At 39.5% G+C, this 18,888-nt stretch overlaps 2 protein-coding genes across 3 annotated transcripts; both read left to right on the plus strand.

Moving 5' to 3' along the window:
- The first annotated feature begins 619 nt into the window (after positions 1 to 619).
- Positions 620 to 5,402, plus strand: LOC138056402 (semaphorin-4G-like). The gene is made up of 4 exons (XM_068902187.1): positions 620 to 733; positions 2,537 to 2,738; positions 3,888 to 3,938; positions 5,040 to 5,402. Exons 1-3 carry the CDS (start codon positions 702 to 704, stop codon positions 3,903 to 3,905), a joined length of 252 nt encoding a protein of 83 aa, XP_068758288.1. The 5' UTR covers positions 620 to 701; the 3' UTR covers positions 3,906 to 3,938; positions 5,040 to 5,402.
- Positions 5,403 to 6,522: 1,120 nt separating this feature from the next.
- Positions 6,523 to 18,167, plus strand: LOC138056568 (dol-P-Man:Man(7)GlcNAc(2)-PP-Dol alpha-1,6-mannosyltransferase-like). 2 transcript variants are annotated; one of them, XM_068902386.1, is made up of 9 exons: positions 6,523 to 6,661; positions 6,748 to 6,880; positions 8,380 to 8,553; positions 9,113 to 9,307; positions 9,946 to 10,049; positions 13,803 to 14,029; positions 14,765 to 14,940; positions 15,447 to 15,525; positions 16,444 to 18,167. In XM_068902386.1, the coding sequence occupies exons 1-9, from the start codon at positions 6,524 to 6,526 to the stop codon at positions 16,682 to 16,684; spliced, it is 1,467 nt and encodes a 488-aa protein (XP_068758487.1). In that variant the 5' UTR covers position 6,523; the 3' UTR covers positions 16,685 to 18,167. The 2 variants fall into 2 exon arrangements, with proteins under 2 accessions (XP_068758487.1, XP_068758488.1); XM_068902387.1 differs by having other exon boundaries at positions 16,617 to 18,167.
- The last annotated feature ends 721 nt before the right edge of the window (positions 18,168 to 18,888 follow it).

The following is an 18,888-nucleotide window of genomic DNA, read 5'->3' on the forward strand; positions in this document are numbered from 1 at the left end:
ACATACTTTTCTTTGAAGTTTTGTCCAAGGGTCCGTAGAACATCAATATATAAAGATGGATTACATTTTATGGCGACTGACAAAACGTAGCTTAAGTATTACACGGGTTGGTCATTTTCTGTGCTTTTCGTTGTGAATAAATCACTATACTGAATTTCACCAATGTAGACAACTCGTCAAAAGAGGAGACTTCTCCAGCCTTAAAGCAGCATACATCAACAGATAATGATACAAGGACACAGGATCCTACCCCAGAAGCTGCAGAGAAAGCTACAACTGCACAAACACCTACAAAGCGTCGGAACCATACAGTCACCGAGGAGCCTACATCAGAAATAAAGCCTACACCAACAAAGAAGGCTAAGCCTACCGTAACTACAGTAAGGCGAAAGCCAGCGGCAAAAGAAAATGATACAGCAACACTAAAACCCGTACAGCCTGCAAAAATAGCAAAGGTTGCCGCAACACAGAAGCCTACAACAAAAGAGATGCTTGCAAAGGCTACAGCAACACAGAAACGTGAAACAAAAGAGAAACTTGCAACTCACAAACACAAGACAACAACGAAGCCCTCAGCGACCAAGAAGCCAAAGGCTGATATTATCGAAAAAAGTCGACGCAAGATCAATTACGTTTTCCACCTCTTACGCCCTTTCAAGGAATTCCTGATCGCGGGCGCGGTTGTTTTGTTCGTATTATCCATGATCTCATGCTGCTGTTTCTGTATATGCAGGTGAGTGACACAGGGTCACGACTTGTTGCAAGAATCCTCAATAGGGACCTGACACAAGGCCGATGATAACGGCTACGAGAAACCCCCCAAAAACAATGCGCTTAAGGACGGTGCCTACTAATTCCAAGATATTTTTGCCCCGGTTTATGATTATGCAGGAAATGTAGATCTTAACAAGTGTTATTGAAATCCAAAGAGAAGATTGAGGGTAACCACGCATTTTTCAAAGATAATTCATGAATAATATTTAATTTTGTAGAGAGCTTTATAACACAAAGCAATGTATAGCGTTCTTTCTCAAATTGAAGCTTAATTGTCTCAAAAATGCATGGTTGCTCCCAATTTTCTTTTTAGATATCAAGAGGACTTACTAAGATCCACTTTCTCCGTTTTAAACTGCACAAAAATATCTTTGTAAAAGTGAGCATCACCGATTGAAAACCCGAGTACCTCGAGATGCGCAGAACGTATGCGCAATAACAATAGTAGGCACTGTCCTTAATTTGAACAAAAACAAAGGTTCTGTACGCCCCGCACGTGCGTTAAGCATTTTGGTCGATTTATTTGCCGTCCTCATCCTAACAACGACCTGAATTGAGTTTAAGGTTGTGAAGAGGACGTGAGAACCTGACAAAATATTTGTAATTTTCCTCCCAAACAACCACATCGTCCATGCCAATTTTTTCCCCGCAATCTTGATACACACTTTCCATTCTGAAGGACTTGCAGTTATCTCGAAAGTATTACAATAACGGAAAGGGACTTTGCCGTGTGCTGAAACATGTAGATGTAGATGTAGAAAACGCAGCCGTCACATCGCACTTACTCAGCGGGAGTGTAAAGAAATTGCGATGAAGACTGTTATGGCAACAACATGATACAAAACTATTTTCGTTGTAAAGGGGAAAAATAATCACGCCACACGTGATGGACGCATTGCCATACAAAATAAAGGAATTTGCTAAATTTTGAAGTGACCATTTCTTTGGCGCTGCCAAAGGCTACTGTCGTTGCTTAAACTCTCCACCATCCTTGCAACATTAATTAGTTTATGATTATGATCATGAGTACAACAACAATGACGATGGTTGTGATGATGATGTTGTCGCTGTTGCCCTTAAATGGCCCGTTTTCTAGCAGAAATAAAAAATGAACTTTGAAAGACCAATTGTTCTTGTGAGCAGCCGCGCAGTGCACAATCTCAAGTAAATATAGTCAGAAGTCATAGATGCGCCCAGAACGCAATGGGTTAATGCATCACGACACTAGATGCTAAGGGCTTTGCCAAACGCTCGCAACATTTCAACGAAACATCTTGCAACATTGTTGGGCACAACAAGTTGCGTACGTTTGGCCACCCTGTTGCGATATATTGCGTGCGTTTGGCCAGCCATTCAACACATGTCGCAACATCATGCAACAACATGCAACAACGTTGCAAGATGTTGCGTTGAAATGTTGCGAGCGTTTGGCCAGGCCTTTAAGTCTCCTTCCCTTCTGGATTAGTGGGTGGGGCTCTTAAATGTTTTCCCGCGGGGACTTAGATAAGCCGTTCTTCTCCCAGAGGACATAACAAGTGTGTCCGTTCGAGGATATCATTAGCAGACATCTATTTCTCCTTGGGTATTTTAAGACCTTGGGTAATGGTCCGGTTGCCACGAGAATCTGATGCTCCATAGACCAACTAATTAAATCGATGACTAAGAAAGAGTCCGAAGTCTTTTAAAGCGCGCTTTGGTTGAATTTATTCTTGTCAAACGTTTTTCTTTCTCTTACTGAATATTTTCTTTCTCTCCTTTGTAGACGAATTCGACGACGAAGGAAATATCGAGTAGGGGGCGAGGGGGAACAAATGTACGTAGCGCCTCAATATTCGGAAATGCCAGTATATGAGGACCTCAATCCGGATAATGATCTCGGTCCACTCCCTCCAGTACCTACCGCAGGAGCACCTCCACCACCACCACCCCCACCTCCCCCTCCCTACGGTAGTGGAAAGTCAGCGGTAAATATAATAAAAATATGAATTTATTCGTCGTCAATCGTTTGCCTTAACACGATTTTTAATTGAATTTCAAATATTTTTTCTCGATTGTTTAGAACCTAAACGAGATTTAAAACTTATTGAGATACACAAGCTTTCCATTCTATCACGGAATCTTGATTTATAGCAAAAATCTCGTGACAAATCTTTGCTTTGGTTTGAGGTACGGCACAAAGTGATTGGCTCAAAAAAAAGATTTCCCGCGGCCACATTCTAATGCGGCCAATGAAAGACAAGCGAACTAATTGCAGGCATCAGTTCTCCCGCGCATAGCGCTGCCCAATCTCGACCCAAGAGCTCTTCTCTTGACTGAGGGAGAGAAGAGCTCTGGGGAACCCTGAAGCAAAGTGTTTTCTCATTGGTTTTCGTGAAGAACAATCAAAGTCGTCTCTAATTGGTGTATCCATGTCAGCACGAGGAGTGAGCAGGCGCCGTAAGATTCAAATAGCCAAGTTTTGGCTATGAGAACCCTACGGTGCATCTTCTCCTAATAGAGTTTCCCAGAGCCTTGGGCTTGGGTCAATCCGAGGCTCTGGTGACGAGAATGAGCGCTGCCTGTATGTATTTGTTTTCTTCACGGTTGAGCAAGAGTGAATTAGATAAGGGTGTTGTTATGGCATGGGTGATCTCCCCAGCACGGTCGCAAATGAGTCTATTTTTAGAATACCCGTTTCCGCGAAAATCAGTGGTCATGTCCCCGAAAAAAACATGGCAGAAGCAGTCACGCGTGACATGGCTTCTTCTGATTGTTTAAAATTGGCGGCCTTTTGAATTTTCTCGCGCGCAAAGTGTATCTAAATATAAATCCATTTGTGACTGTGCTAGGGCAAGACCGCAAAGTGATAGATCAACACTCTTATCGAATTTACTCTTTGGTTGAGTTGATTGTACGCCTCTATTGTGATTGACTAAAGTAATGATTATTTCACGGCAGAAACATCTCATATAAGAATATTACTGACTTAAATCACTCCTAATAGCTTAGGGGTTGAAATGATTACTTGGGCGAACTTTTCTGTATTGGTCGTGTTTTCAGATTTAATGTTTGTCATTTTTCAGGGCCAGGTAGCCAAATAAGTTTAACACAACGTTTCGATGTCTTCATTACAGGTATCCAGCTTTTACTGATGAGTTTTGATTTCCCCCAGTATTTTATTACAGGTCAGGGACTTGCTCTTTTCACTTTACTATTTCTTGACAACGTAATAAAAAGCGTATGCAAAACTGGATGCCGACGAGAAAGGAATGTGAAAACAATATGTGCCATTTCGTAATCACTGAGCAACAGCCCATCTTTTCCCCTTGAAATGAGTTAACTGAATAATAACCCAGAAACAGCACTTGTGTTTCAAGAGAGATATTGATTGAATATTAATTGTCATTTCTTTTTGTTCTCTACAAAACTTTTGATTTGGCCATTTCACTTCCTTATTTTTGCCAAAAAAAGAAGGAAAGGGGGATTAAGTTTATTAAAGTATCAAGGCAATGAGGGTTTTCGTTCTTATGGAGTCATTGTTGCCTTTTTCCTATAAAAACATACTAATAAGAATGAAAAGTGGTTGGCCATCTCATCCTAAGTGCAGAGAAAAATTCAGCGGAAGCTTGAACTATCGTATCTACTTCACAAAATTAGGAATTTTACTATGGCCGGATCATCAACATTATGGTATAATAATCATTATTAAAAACTAAATCATTGGATCATGCATTTCTCGAGCTTTGATTGGCTTAGCCATCAAGGTATATGAACTATTAAACCCTGCCCTACAAATATCAGTAACTGTACACATCAGTTTTTTGTTTTACAAAATAAAGTAGGGAAGATTTATTCATAATTTGTGGGCATTTTTTAATAAAACAATTATTCCACTCGCGCTTATTGGATATGAGGTGATTATAGCCGAGTTGCAATCTATCATCTCATATCCAAAAAGCGCGAGTGAAACAATTGTCAAATATCAGAAAAGGAAAACAGCCCAGGTTAGGTTTTCTTTAAGTTATTCCTGGCTTTCCACAACGTTAGTAAGTTTGATGCCGACCATTGAGGTAGGTGCACAATTCGTTGGCCTAATACTCGCAGATACGTACTACACCGCCATCTTTAACACACCGCGCTGGTAGGCGCGGGCACCGCGCGGCGGTCGCACGGCGGCCGCACGTTTAGAGAAGCACAGCGAAAGGCATGTTTTCTGGGAATGACCGCCTATTTAAAAAACCCTTCTCAAGACAGCAACCTAATTGTATTATTTTCTTTATTTTCAGACTACTTTTTCTCGTGGCATTTTGTGACGACACAGATCTGAATTTTCTGTTACTTTCAACGTTACCTTACTTATACGCCTTTGTCTTTAAGCACAAAAAATGTCTTTGTTTTTCATCAACCCTAAAACGTAACTTTACTTCGGCTGTTGATTTTCCACCGTTTACCAGTTTCTTTTTATAATATCGTCAAAAAACAACTTCAGGAAAAAAAATTGTAGTTGTAACAGAAAGTGATTTGAAAAATGTCTCGTTCTCGATCTTTTCTTATAGAAGAGTTATCAGACTCTTTTGTATTTCAAACATTTCTCTGTTTAACAACACTTTGTTGTGGTCCTGTACTATTCTGGCTGAAACATAACATGAGATCAATAAATGTCACACTGCAATGAATATGTCTGGTATGTATTGGTGTATTGCGGATTCATTACCCAGGGTGCAGTTCGAAACGTCATCTTACAAGTGGCGCACAGGATTTTCGAAAAATGAAACTGACTTCGAGCAACCTTCCGATTGGTTAGGTGATTTCATGTCTGCACTCCAACGAAATTGCAAGCACGAAGCAGCGAGGTTTCCACTCTGATTTAGATTAGATTTAAATTTTATGATATGAATGGAAATAACAGATGGATACATGAGTGTAAAACAACAAGTTCTGACTTAACTTTTATTTAAGATTTGGAAAAAGTGTTAGCGACGAATTGAAAAGACACCCCAAATTTCCTCAGAACCTGCTTTTTCCATAAGATTTTTTTGCATGCGCAAAACAAATACCCGAATAAAAAAACAGGCAGCATTAATAAGATCTTTCTATGTCGCACAGCCCAGGATTTCAGGTGCCAGACCTTGTCCCCGACAAGTCCACAGACGGGAGAGAAATATCTGTCCCTAAACAACGTGTCATAACTCTTCTATTCAATACCAGTTCAGTTCAGCTCCACTTTATACACAAATGCTATTAATCTCAGAATTTGTTCATTGTTTTATCCATATTGGTACGTCAACTTACCAGAAGATAATTAAGTAATTTCAGCTGAAAACTGGTAGCACGAACTGATCATCAAGGGGATCCTCTATCACCCATACTCCTCTTTTTGTTCCTTTCCGGAGTAGATTTATTTATAGAACGCCTCCCTCGGGAGATTCAGCAAGCCCACTGTTGTAAAAGCCAATCAAAACAGAGCTATCGCAGCGGCAAGGGTAGACTTTCAAAAAGTCCTTCGTCGCTCGCTCATCTGCTTCGCGTCCAAAAAATCACGCTTCGCTCGCCAAAACATTTTCTCCTGGGATTCTCGTAAGGTCGACTTGTGGCAAGTCTACGGCAAGGGAAATATGAGACATTTCGCAGGAAACACCTGTTCCCAAAGGTAAAGGGTTGGCTCAAGGAATTTGTGGAGATGGAGGCTGGGTTCCAGAGTGAAGTCATCCCCCACCCGTCCCCTCCAAGCCCAACCGATTAACCTCGTCTCAGGCTTAGATATTTCAAGATGGTGGATTTCTTCGATGCTCCACTGTTGGCTGTATTCACTGTTCATTTATTTATTTGCCCTTTCACCAAAGTGGAAGAGAGCTTTAACACTCAAGCAATGCACGATCTGCTGTACCATGGAAAGGACATTAGCAAGGTACACATACTTCAAATCTCAAATCTTTGAGGGATCCAAATATCTTCCCTTCTCAAATTTTCTTTTTTTTTTCTGCTATCGCCCAGTATGATCATTTGGAGTTTCCAGGTGTTGTTCCACGGACATTCCTTGGGCCTCTTGTTGTGTCAGCTGTTGCCTATCCGGTTGTTACGCTCTGCAACCTTACTGGTGCATCCAAACTGTCCTCCCAGTTTGTAGGTATAATTAATTATTTTTATGTGCGCGCGCATGCACTTGGTTGGTGTATTGCCTTTTAGATAAATACACAGGTGATTATATACAAAGTCGCACGCTCTCATTGCCTCGCTATCTCGGATTATCAGCCGATAATCACCTCGATAGACAAAATGGCTGCCAGTAGTAGTCGTTTTAATTTTGCCCCTGTAAAGTGAAGATGATTTCGCGTTAAAATGTTTTTTTTTTCTTTTTTGAAATAATCACCTGTGTATTTATACTAAAACAATTATTCAGCTCAGGCTCAGTGATTATCACCGATAATCATCATCATCATCATCATCATCATTTATTAAATTAATTTTATAAAAACAGAATTTATAATCTTATACAACCCGCAAATAGCAAAGCTAATCACTTTGCCTGCGGTGAATAATTGTTAATTAATAAACAAGAAGATTTTGCTATCAGACTCCTCTATGGGGAGTATCGACAGAATATCAGATTATGGGAACTAAAAGGAGTATTTGAAGTAGAAGTCATTGATGTGCCAACCAGAGCCTCATTGGCAGTCGAAACAAAGGGCCTTTTGTTCCTTTGGTTGGCAAATTTAAATAACAAAAGCAATGTTTGTAAACAGATACCTTCAACAGTATTCTTTCCCATTGTTTCTCTACAGGAAATATGTTGGATAGGTAATCGCAGCTTAATTGCTGAATAACTTCAATGTCATGAAATATAAAAGAATTAACACCTCAGAGTACATGTCATCATGAGCTGTTTATATAAGCTCCCAATGACTCAAGTTGCTTCTGTTGTCCTGTGAATGGAGAATGGTGCTACAAACAAGGATTTTCTGTCACCAAACTTCCTACGAACTGACACTGTCCCCACATAATACTTGACATACCTGACAAACACACTTTCTTGTCAAAAACAATAACATAAATATTTCAAACAAGAGAAATAATATTTGTCATTTTATGGGGTCTTTACTTTAAAAATATTGTTGGATAGTTCAGAATGCCTTATTATTAATGGCTTGCCACATACAACTGTACTTTGTGGTACAGTAACTGCGATTCTTGTGTCATAGTGGCATATTGGTGCTCAAACCTCTTCTTTGACTCTTTCCCTCTATTTGTCAATAGGGAACCCCTTAGGAAACAAATTTAAAGGATTAACCCATTCATCCCTGAGACCACTCTCATTGGTCAGTAAAATCGTCTGGCGTTAGATTGCAAAAACTATAAGTTTCACTCTCAGGAGGGAAGGGTTAATTAACAGTTGTCAATTTTTTTAATAGGCCCCATTAACCACTCACTGAAAAACTATGTCCCCACTAACCCTTTGACGTCCAAACCAGCCTAAGCCGGCCAGACATAGTATTTTACACTGTCTAACACCAGACGATTTTACTCGTCAATGGGGAACCCCTGGGAGTCAATGGGTTAAAATTTGGATTGTGAACAATGAACATAGATTTGTTTTAAAGGCATCACTGTCATTTTTGTTGTTTTCAGTGCGCTTTTGTCTTGGATCAATCGGCCTGTTTGCTTTTTCTAAGTTCAGGACTTCCATCTCACGCAGATTTGGCTTTGATGTTGGATTCTTTGTGGTGCTGATTACAATCACACAATTTCATTTTTTATTTTACATCTCAAGACCCTTACCAAACACATTTGCTCTTGTCTTGGGTAGGTTGCTAATTTTAAAGCACATCTGTAATGTAAAGGTTTCATTATTGTTTTCTTCTGTGGCAAACTGTCCATTGAAAAAGGCTCAAAATTATGCCAGTCATATTACTGGCATTAATAATCATAGTTACATTACACATTACATGTATAAACAAATTTGTTAATCAGGTGAACCAAATTATTGGGTGAAATTTTGTGACATCTGAAAACAAAAACCAAGCATGCTGAATGTTTTACCATGCATTTTTTTTTTATTAGCAGTTGTTCCAAGCCTTGTTAAATTGAGTAGTGTTTACATAATAATATTATTATTGTGGGACCGTGTGTACAAGCAATGCACAGGGGCTGTAGTTGTCAATTTATGTTTAACCATGTGATGTTACCAAAGCTCTATTGTTTGTGAGAATATCAACTCATTATGTTCCAACAATTCCTGCATCAATTTTGTTTGCCCAAAGAAAACAAGCATCCATTCCTCTACTCAGTACTTGCACTGGAGGCCTGCTTTCTTTAAAGATCGAACTGGCCTCATTGGCTTTCTTTTCTTTTCTCTCTTCAGTTCTTCTTGCTCTTGGATTCTGGTTAGACCAGCATCATTCAAAGTTTATATGGACATCAGCATTTGCCATCATCATTTTCCGATCAGAGTTGTGCATTTTACTTGGACTTATATTTGTACTGGAGCTTGTTACACTGCGTGTTTCGTTGTTGACAGGAATTATTCACTCAGCATCAGCTGGACTTAGTGCGTTGGGTAAGGGCTATAATGTAGGCATAACAAGCAGGATATTACTGCCCAAAACCTTTCACATAGCACAGATTGAAATAATGTATTGTAATAGAGGAAATCAACTTTTAGGTACAGTACCCCATTACCGGGTAACCCTTTTCTCTCCTAAGAGAGACACTAATTTGTAGATTTTGCTCTCTCTAGAGCGGTTTTCAATTGAGTGTCGAAAGTAATTAGCAAATTGATTTGGTTTTGCATTACTTCCCTCAGTGATTGGTTCAAAGTTCTTGCACCAGTTTTTCAACCAATCAGAAGCAAAACCAAAGTCAATTGTGGCTTGCGCATGCACATTTTCCCATGCCTTGTGTCGGCTACGTGTAATTACTTTGAGTTTTGATTGATTTACTGGATTGTCTCTGTTCTTTTTGCTTGGCAAAAGTAATTACTGTGGTTTTGGTTTTACGACACGCGATTGAAACTCACTCTAACACCAGGCAATTTAACTCTTCAATGGGGGCCTCTTCAGGGTTGAAAGGTTACATTTGTTTGGCATTCGCCAGTTTTTTACAGAGGTATCACTCTTCAGAGGTTTTCAAATAAAAATTATGCCTCATAACATTTGGTTGCTTAATGACTGACATGCTGTCTTTTGCATTCATCAGCGTTGACTGTTTCTGTTGATTCAGTTTTCTGGAGGAGATATCTGTGGCCTGAAGGAGAAGTGCTATGGTACAATACGATACAGAATAAGAGTTCACATTGGGGTGTATCCTTTGAAAGGTGGAAGAGTAAATAGTCTTGGTCTCCATTGTAGCCATCCCTGTCACACCCATATCTCTGTCCCCCTGGTACCTCTATCCCTTCCCCTGATGCTCCCTGTTCCCACATCCACAGCAAATCTCCCCTTTGAACCTCAGAAGTGTCTATACCTTTCCCCTGTCATTCCTGTAAAAAAATAATTGTCTTCAATTATTTTCAGTGTCTTCAAAACCACCACATGTCCATCCTTTTCGGGTGCCCTAACCTTGCTTTATACTTTCTTGACATTCCTGTTACTAACCCCCTAAACACTTTTCCTACATCCACATGTGACTTTTGTCTATGAACTCTGACACCTCTATATGTTTTCCCTGTCATTCGTCTCATCAACTCACATGACACCCCTTCCCCCTTATGAACTACAGTACCCATTACCCCTGTCTTTAACTTCTGAGGTCTTTGTACCTTCCTGCTGCCTTTCCTGTAGCGAACTCTTTCCTCTCATTGCTGTGGTCAACCAATGACGCCTCTATGCAGTCCCTCTCGTGACTGCTGATCACCCATCTTAAATCGCTCTTTCAACTCTTTTAGTTTTAGCTTCAGCATGATGTTCCATTGGTGAGTACATAGTCCATTTTAGAAGATTTTTTCCAAGTATATTTGACAACTCATTCTGAATAATATCCAACAGAGATGGTGCTTGCTGTTTATGGTAGGCGTGCTGATGAAATTACTGCACTTTTTCCTCAGCCTCAGTTATTTGAAAATCCTGTATTTTGGTCCAGGCTGGGCTCAAATGGCTGACCTTCCACAGACCAATCAAATCTGGTGCACTCTTCTCTTAGCCAAATCGATCCAAGTGGTCTGCTCAACATCCTGTTCCTCGCTGTTATTCATTCTCAGACCCAACATAGCCCAGAAAAAAAATCTCAAAAGTAACAATTTTTTTACAAACATTTTATGTTTTATTCAGCTTCACATGATACCAAGAACTTGATTTATTTTCCTTTTAGGATAAAACTAATCAGGTTTCATTGTCAGGGTCAAGACATTTTCGTAAAGCAAAACCTGTCAATTCAACTGCAGAAATTTTCTCAAGTGAGGAGTTGACGTTGTTACATGATTTTGTGGGTGTCCTTTTAACCAGGTCTCCGGTCCAGGAACAATAGTCTCACTTTTTAAATTGCTGCCTCAGTGAGTGAGCCTGAAGCAAAGAAACGAGGCAACTCTCTTATTGGGGAAGGACACAGTCATTTTTCTTCGAAACGCAAGGAATTGCAGTTGTAGTAAGAACAAAGGCGCAAGAAATTGTGGTTATCCGCAAATGGAGAAATTAAGATGCGCGGTTCTATCTTGTGTAAGCAATTAGAATAGAAGCTTGCCCGCATGTTCATAATTGGAGGCAACTTAACCTGTAATTAAACTACTTTGTTTCTTAGTCTTCTGGTTAATTTTTCGCCTCTTTGACCCTTCTCTTATCCATTTTAAATTTTATCACAGCTTCATCAAATACAACTAGGAAAAGCTGTCAGGCTAAACTAAAGTGATGAATGGTCAGGATTCTGGCCATTAATTAAATATAAGTATTCCAATTAAAAATCCGGCATCACAATTCATGTGCCATGTACGAAAGGCAATCACATGTCGTATATCTTGTTGGTCTCCCACCAAATTACATGTACCAGCCCTGCTAGACAGGGCTTAACTTACGTGAACTTTTCTCGTAAAAGGCATCTCAAAGGACGAGCGCTGAATAAAGCTGTTAATATTAACCACTGTCAAGCTGAATTTGGTAATTCACAAGTATTTGTCATGTACATTGTATATTACTGTACTTTAGTCAAACGAAAAGTAGAACATATAACCACAGCAATTTGCACTTTAACTTGCTGTGAGAAAGACGTTGAAGTGAACTCAGAAATGATCAACATGTTCAATGCCAATGTTATACCTGCCAACCTTTTTAAATTTATAGGCGTGACATTTTTCTCCTGAGGGTGCCAGGGTTTTTTGTATGGCTATGATGATATCTGAAGACTTTCGAAGATGTTCCGAAGACATCAGTCTAGCCAGTACATTGATCGATGCTTGAATACTTATAAGATGATACGTAGCTTGTGGTTGCATGGAACCACAACCAACTTTGGTACCACTACCGGAACCGGAAATAGTCCTACAACTTTGACCTTCTCATTCCCAACCTACCTCGTCTTCAGTGACTTTCCCTACTGAAAATGAGAGAATTCAGAGAAAGTCGATCATTCATATGGACTTTTATTTTCTCTCATTGGTTTCAGTTTCTTTAACATCTTAATATATTTTTCAAAATGTGTCTGCCAATGCTGTAATAACTGTAGCGTTTCTACCAGGCGTGAGAAATTGGAACATAGGCGTGAGTAGGTGTGTCATCGAACTTTTTGAGCAGCAGGTGTGACACTTGGCAGGTATACAGTGTTACTCGATTCCCTTTTATTTTCTTCAGTCTTTTTACTGGTACGCACATGCCCTCTCAGGTGGATATTTACGGTGTATTTCTTCAGAAACAATGCATAGTTATTTTGACCATAACTTATCTTTTTAAATCAAACAGATCACACTTACTTATTTACCTACATGTGTATCAGTCACATGATTCATAGTGGTTAGCATGCCGGCCTCTCAATTCCAAGGGTTGCTGGTTCAAGGCGTAGCTCTCCCATTGTGTTGTTTCCTTAGACAAGAGACTTTACTCCACACTGTCTCTCTTCACCCAGGTGTATAAATGGGTACCTGCGATATACTGCTTGGGGTAACCCTGCGATGGACTAGTATCCCATCTGGAGGGGGAGAAGAAATAATTCTTCCAGTTGCTTCATGCTATCGAAACCAGGATAAGTTCCACCGTAATGAGCCCTAGATGACTTGCATGGGATGTACTTTTACCTTACATGAATCATAGTACTTGGCACTTATTAGAACAATTTCATGAAGTACATGCTTTTATTACACATAACATGAGAATTTTATTCCATAAAGCTCATTTGTACAAATCTATACGCTTTATTTTCACATGTGAAAAAGACCTATACAGCCAATCAGAATGGCGTACAGCTATTTCACATGTGAAAGTATAACCAATCAGCGATAGCGTAAAGGCGTTTCCATGCCAATCACTCGTGCATCTCGTGCAAATCGTGCAAATCGTGCAAATCGTACTTTGTTATTGAATTAAATTAAATTTGCATTTGGTTCTATTGTTAGTGAGTTTTTGTTTCTAATTCGCGTTCAGAAAACTATTTTAATGAAAATTCTCATGTTATGTGTAATAAAGAGTTTACGACATAGAAAGTGCTTTGTACGGGGTTTTATTCACTCGTTGTTTGTGTCAAAAACCCTCACTCGCTCGTTCCTCGCTCGTTCGGGTTTTTGACACAAACAACTCGTGCATAAAACCCCGTACGCCGCACTTTCTATGAAGTAAACTATTTGTATCCCTTAACTATTGTTTTTCTTTTCTCGAGAGGGGGTCCAGTTTTGTACCCGCCCTGCTCAAGACCTCTTAAAATCTCCCTTCATTTCCTCGCATGAACCATCGTTAAAGTACTGCAAGCATACTTGAACATCTCTCTTCCCCTCAGCAGTATTTCTACCAATTAGGTAAACCAGTTCTTTAAAGCAATAATGTTCATGCCTTTGAAGTTTATTTTAATTCAATATTGAGCCAGGAATGATGAAGGAAAAGATAAACTTTTCAGAGCAAAGATTCCTTCACAAAATCCAGACATCTCCATTCCTTTGGTATTTTTACTCTGTTCTTCCCAGATGTCTACTCTTTGCTCTTCTCTTAGTTCCCGTTGGTCTGTGGCGTGACAGGAGAACCTGGACACTAGCAGCTCCGTCCATTGGTTTTGTGTTTTTGTATTCATTTCTTCCACATAAGGAGCTTCGCTTCATCATTTATGTTGTTCCAGTATTCAATGCTGTAGCAGCCTGTGGAATGAGTTTTATGTAAGTTTATTGCTCCAAGTGAGGGACTGTCTTCATTGCTGAAGAAAGATCTTAGCATTTGTTGAATGATCTTCATGGCATAAATTTTCAGTTTACATGCAAAAAGTTGTTCTTAGCTTGAAAGCTGGGATCCTTGGTAGTAGGATCTTCCGAGCGGGGAAATAAAAAGATCTTAAGATGTAGATGTCATGCCAACTTGAGGTCACTTTACATGACTGAAACATGGTTCACAATATTATTTTCTTTATCAGTGTGGGCCTTTTTATGGAGTTTTTAACATTTAAGTGTTTTGAAAGACCTTCCAAGCTCTCAACTAACATACTCCCCAGCAATTTTATTCTTCCAAAGATCCTTAAGGATCCTGGCCAAGACAAAGAATGCTCATCTTTCTTGCTAAGACCTTTTTAAATAAGTATAGTAATGAACAGGTAGTTGTCTCTGAGATTTCATGGGAAAGTTGTTGGCATTTATTTATCAAAATTGATCATGCTTTTACCGGTATTAATGTGCATTTCAGGAGGTAGGTGTGCAAAAATCTTTGCATATATAAATTATTCACAAGGACTTAGAAAAGTTCTAGGTCTTGTACATTACTGTGGTCAAGACACCAAAATAATAATATCTTTCCTCAATAATTTTTCAAAGATCATTAGATGATTTCCATCTTCAAGGGTGTTCAGCTAGCTGTCTTCTCTAAAAACGTCCAATAATTATTATTGTTTTTTTGCCTTTAAGATATAAGAATGAAGGCAAATGGAGGCCCCTTGTGTCCACTGCTGCCAAAGTTATTACCATGGGAGGTCTCTTGGGAAACTGTATGGTGACCGTCTTATTGCTTCTCATATCACATCACAACTATCCTGGTGGAGTTGCATTGCAAAGACTTCACAAACTCTTGGATAATGAGACAGGTTTGTGATCTGAATTTGCTTGCTAAGATCCCTGGAGTTGTGAGAAGTTCTTGGCATGTTGCTTGGTTGCTTGTAACCAATAATTAATGTAACTTATAATAGATATGAATGATTCATTCAAGTGCTGCATACATGTAATTTGACTTTTTGTTTGACTTTTGTCCAACCTGAACCCCTCTCCTCCACTCCGTCCGAGTGAGGAGTGTGAGCTGTGCAAATCACTCAAGCCGTGGCTGTGAGCCATGGCCGGGAGTCGTGTGAGCCAACATGGTGAGCCAGCCATGTGAGTCAACATGACTTGTGAGTCACGCAGTTTTTTGAAAGCTAACCGTTTTAAAATGGGTGTTAAGACTTAATAACTGTTTTTCAGTGCTGTTTGAAATGGGTGGCTTGCATGACATGGCTTGCATGACTCGCTGGCTCGCAGATTGTCCAGCCCCCTCCCTCTTCGCTACAAGACAGAAAATAATGCTATTTGGACTAATGGTAGTGTTATTTTTCCTCAGGGCCTTGTAGTGTTCATATTTCTGTTGCCGCTGCGCAGACTGGTGTGTCAAGGTTTGGGGAAATCAACCCTAAATGGAGGTAAGTTTACATTTTTTTCTGAACATCGACAGTATTATCATTTTATGTGGAAATCTCGTGTTCGCCCAAGTTAAGCCGAGTCTTTTTTCATGGTTGAGTGACCTCCTAGAATTGTTGGATGGTGACCTTCTTCTAATACAATGGCAGTTGAATGGCTTAGACGGCAACTGAAGAAAAACACAAATGTTGAAATAAATATTGTTTATTAAACATAACTGTGTGATGGTGTTTCCAGGGTAAGGTGTTATCCACCCTTCCACAACTTGATAGGAAAAAGAAATTATATTGAAAACCATAAATAAAGTTGAAAGTACAATGATAATTATTATTATTATTATTTTATTATTATTCTTATTACTATTATCATTTCCTTTAATCCTCAATAACGAGCTGAATAAATCCTTGTTGGTGGCCATAGGTGGTTTGAAACCAATCTCTAGAGACACAGATAACAGTGCTGAAATGTACAATTGCTGGTTGATTGAGGAAGAAAAGGAGCTAATGAGAGATCTTTTGTTTTCGTCCACCAACATGGCGGCGATGACGTAATTTGAAAACCACCTATCAGTCTTTTTACCCAAACGAAAATCTTATGAGATGGTTTGGTGTGTCGTATCGCAGAGAAACAACGAGTAGAAATACTCAGCAATACTACATACCAAAACATCTAATTAGCTATTATTTTTGTTATCCAACTTTTTCGCACTATATGTTTAGCAAGCGAATTGCAAACAACCGTCGAGAACGTGTGACAGATTTGTTCGTGACAAGCGCGGGGCAAACATCAGCACCTCAACTTATTTAACCGTTTTTCTACTGTACAAATATCGTGGAATATTTGTACTCGTTTCCTGCGTTTTCTGTACAATAACTGATACAGTTCAAAAAGATAAAGTGAATCACTGTGCATCTTTCCAGGTATTCTAAGGCAGAGGATGTGGCTGATGACAGTATTGAGATTATGACTTTCTCACATCTTCTGGCCGAACCACCTTGTAACAGAATGGGGCACTCACATTCACTTCTTGAAAAAGTTGAAGGCTTCGACAAGGTTCACGTGGATGTCAAGAGGTTTCCTTTTATTATTTCAGCAATGGCGCCAAAAATTTGTATCTTTGAGAGATCGGGATGGAGAAAAACCATGATTGAAGGAGGTTGATATCAACGTACTTTGAAAGAGAACATCGCTCTAACATGCACATCAGGGAGCTTTAGTAGCACTTCGTAGAGACTCGGACGGTTACCGGAAGTGCAGACTTCGAATGCTAGGACAGTACTTTCTCCCATATTCTTAACCTAATCATTTCTAATCGAGAAAAGATACATAGCAATAATATAAATGTGGTTGTGTGAAGACAAGTTAAAGAAAAAACAGTTTCCGTCTGCGTCTCAAAAACTTGGCGTGCTATAGCACAAACGATTAGATTAAAATATGTGGTATAAACTAGTCGGTTTTATTAGGGACCTTAAGATCTAGGACGGCAGGCCACCAAACAATAGACATTACATTCTCGTCACCATAGTATCGGATCGACCCAAGGCTCTGGGAAACTCTGTGTAGGAGAACATGCGCTGTGGGGTTCTTTTTAGCCAAAAATTGGCTATTTGAACCTTACGGCGCCTGCTCAATCCTCGTGCTAACATGAATGCACCAGTTAGAGACGCTTTTGATTGTTCTTCACGAAAACCAATAAGAGGACACTTTGTTTCAGGGTTCCCCAGAGCTCTTCTCTCCCTCGGACAAGAAAAGAACTCTGGGGTCGAGATTGTAGACATTAATGAGTAAAGCAATGGTTCTGCGCGTGCGCTTTAAAATTTGTACATTTCTTTCCCATTCTCTCTCTGCGACGTGAAATGACCAAATTTCAAGTTCTAAGGAAGACGCGAGCGCTCAAGGGCAAATCTTTGATTGTCTTTCTTAGTTTCAACACTGTTCCTCCCATTTCAGTTCCTGGATATTTTGGATAGTTTGAGGAGGTTGAACAAACTGGAATAATCAGGAAGCACTTTTAGAAACATAAACTAGCACTATTATACATGACGTTTTCACGGCCGTCGCCGTCTGTGATCTTAAGGTCCCTATTATGAAACCAAGATCAAGGTAATTTCCTTGGCCAATCGCAGCAGACGCATCCGATCGAGTGAGCCAATCAAAACGAGGGGTAAATACATGCAGCCATCACTAAGCGCGGGAAGATGTGTGCGAGAAAGTCATGCCTTAATTGTCTCTGATTGGTTGATTCTGAATTTGGCGCTAGGACCGGACGAAGGAATGCAAACGAAAGCAGTCCCGAAATTAGTTTGCTCGATCATTATGATTTGGGTCAGTATCGACAAAACAGAGACTGTAGCCATTTGCAGTTTCCTTCTTAAAAGTTCTTTGATCGAAATGAAATCTGGAATTCTTGCAGACACAAACACATACCGTGCATTTTACCTTTCGACACACCCATCCGAAAAATTGGTTTTTGCCGTGAGCGAGAATCCCCACGCTCACTTTCATGTGAAATCTGGAATTCGGGCTACAATAGACTGCATGGAATGTATGAAACCGGGGTTGGTGATAGGGAATAATTATGTAATGAATTGATTGTAATATTGAAAAATCTAAATGGTATTAATAAATTGTAAATATTAATATAGTAGTTGTGCGTGTAAAGTGTACTAAAACAATTGATGGCCAAAAAATATTACAAGTTTCACTATATTGTGTTTTCACGAAAGAATCGAAAGTGGTGTGATAAAATCGTCAATCTAGAATAATTATCGGAATAGAGCATTCGCGAAAATAAGTGAATTTCGACGATTTTTCAATTCCTTTCCGTGAAAGTGTGTCTGATATGAGGATTGAAATATGTAGCAGCACTATCATGCTTGGTCCGAGTGGAATTTAGGGTCGATTAGAGCTTTGTGGAAGAATTTACATCAGTTTATGTATCCGACTGCTTCATCGGAGTTTCGAATCAACCTAAAACCCGCTGGAATCGTGCTGAAATGGCCGAAGTACGAAACGCTGATACGGTATCAAGAATGCAAGGTAAGGCATTTTTGTTCCAAACATGTTATATTTTCGACTCCTTAAACACGTTCTTAAATTCCCTTATTACTGATCGTCACGATCATATTACAACGTTAGCTTGGGGAACCTGTGATGCTATCGCCAAAATTATTCAATTTCATCTTCTTTATTCTTCCAAGCCTAGAGTTCCACGTTAAATATTTTAAATTAACGACGGGATGATCTATCTGTGTCCTATGCGAGAAGACCAGGCACGCACGGTTCTTATGTTACGTTAATGCCTGTAGAATCAACTGAGATGTCAATTCCTTGTAAAACCCAGCATCTCTTTTTTTTGGTATGGT

This window comes from Montipora capricornis, chromosome 7 (genome assembly GCF_036669925.1).
Source record: "Montipora capricornis isolate CH-2021 chromosome 7, ASM3666992v2, whole genome shotgun sequence".
Lineage (NCBI taxonomy): Eukaryota > Metazoa > Cnidaria > Anthozoa > Scleractinia > Acroporidae > Montipora > Montipora capricornis.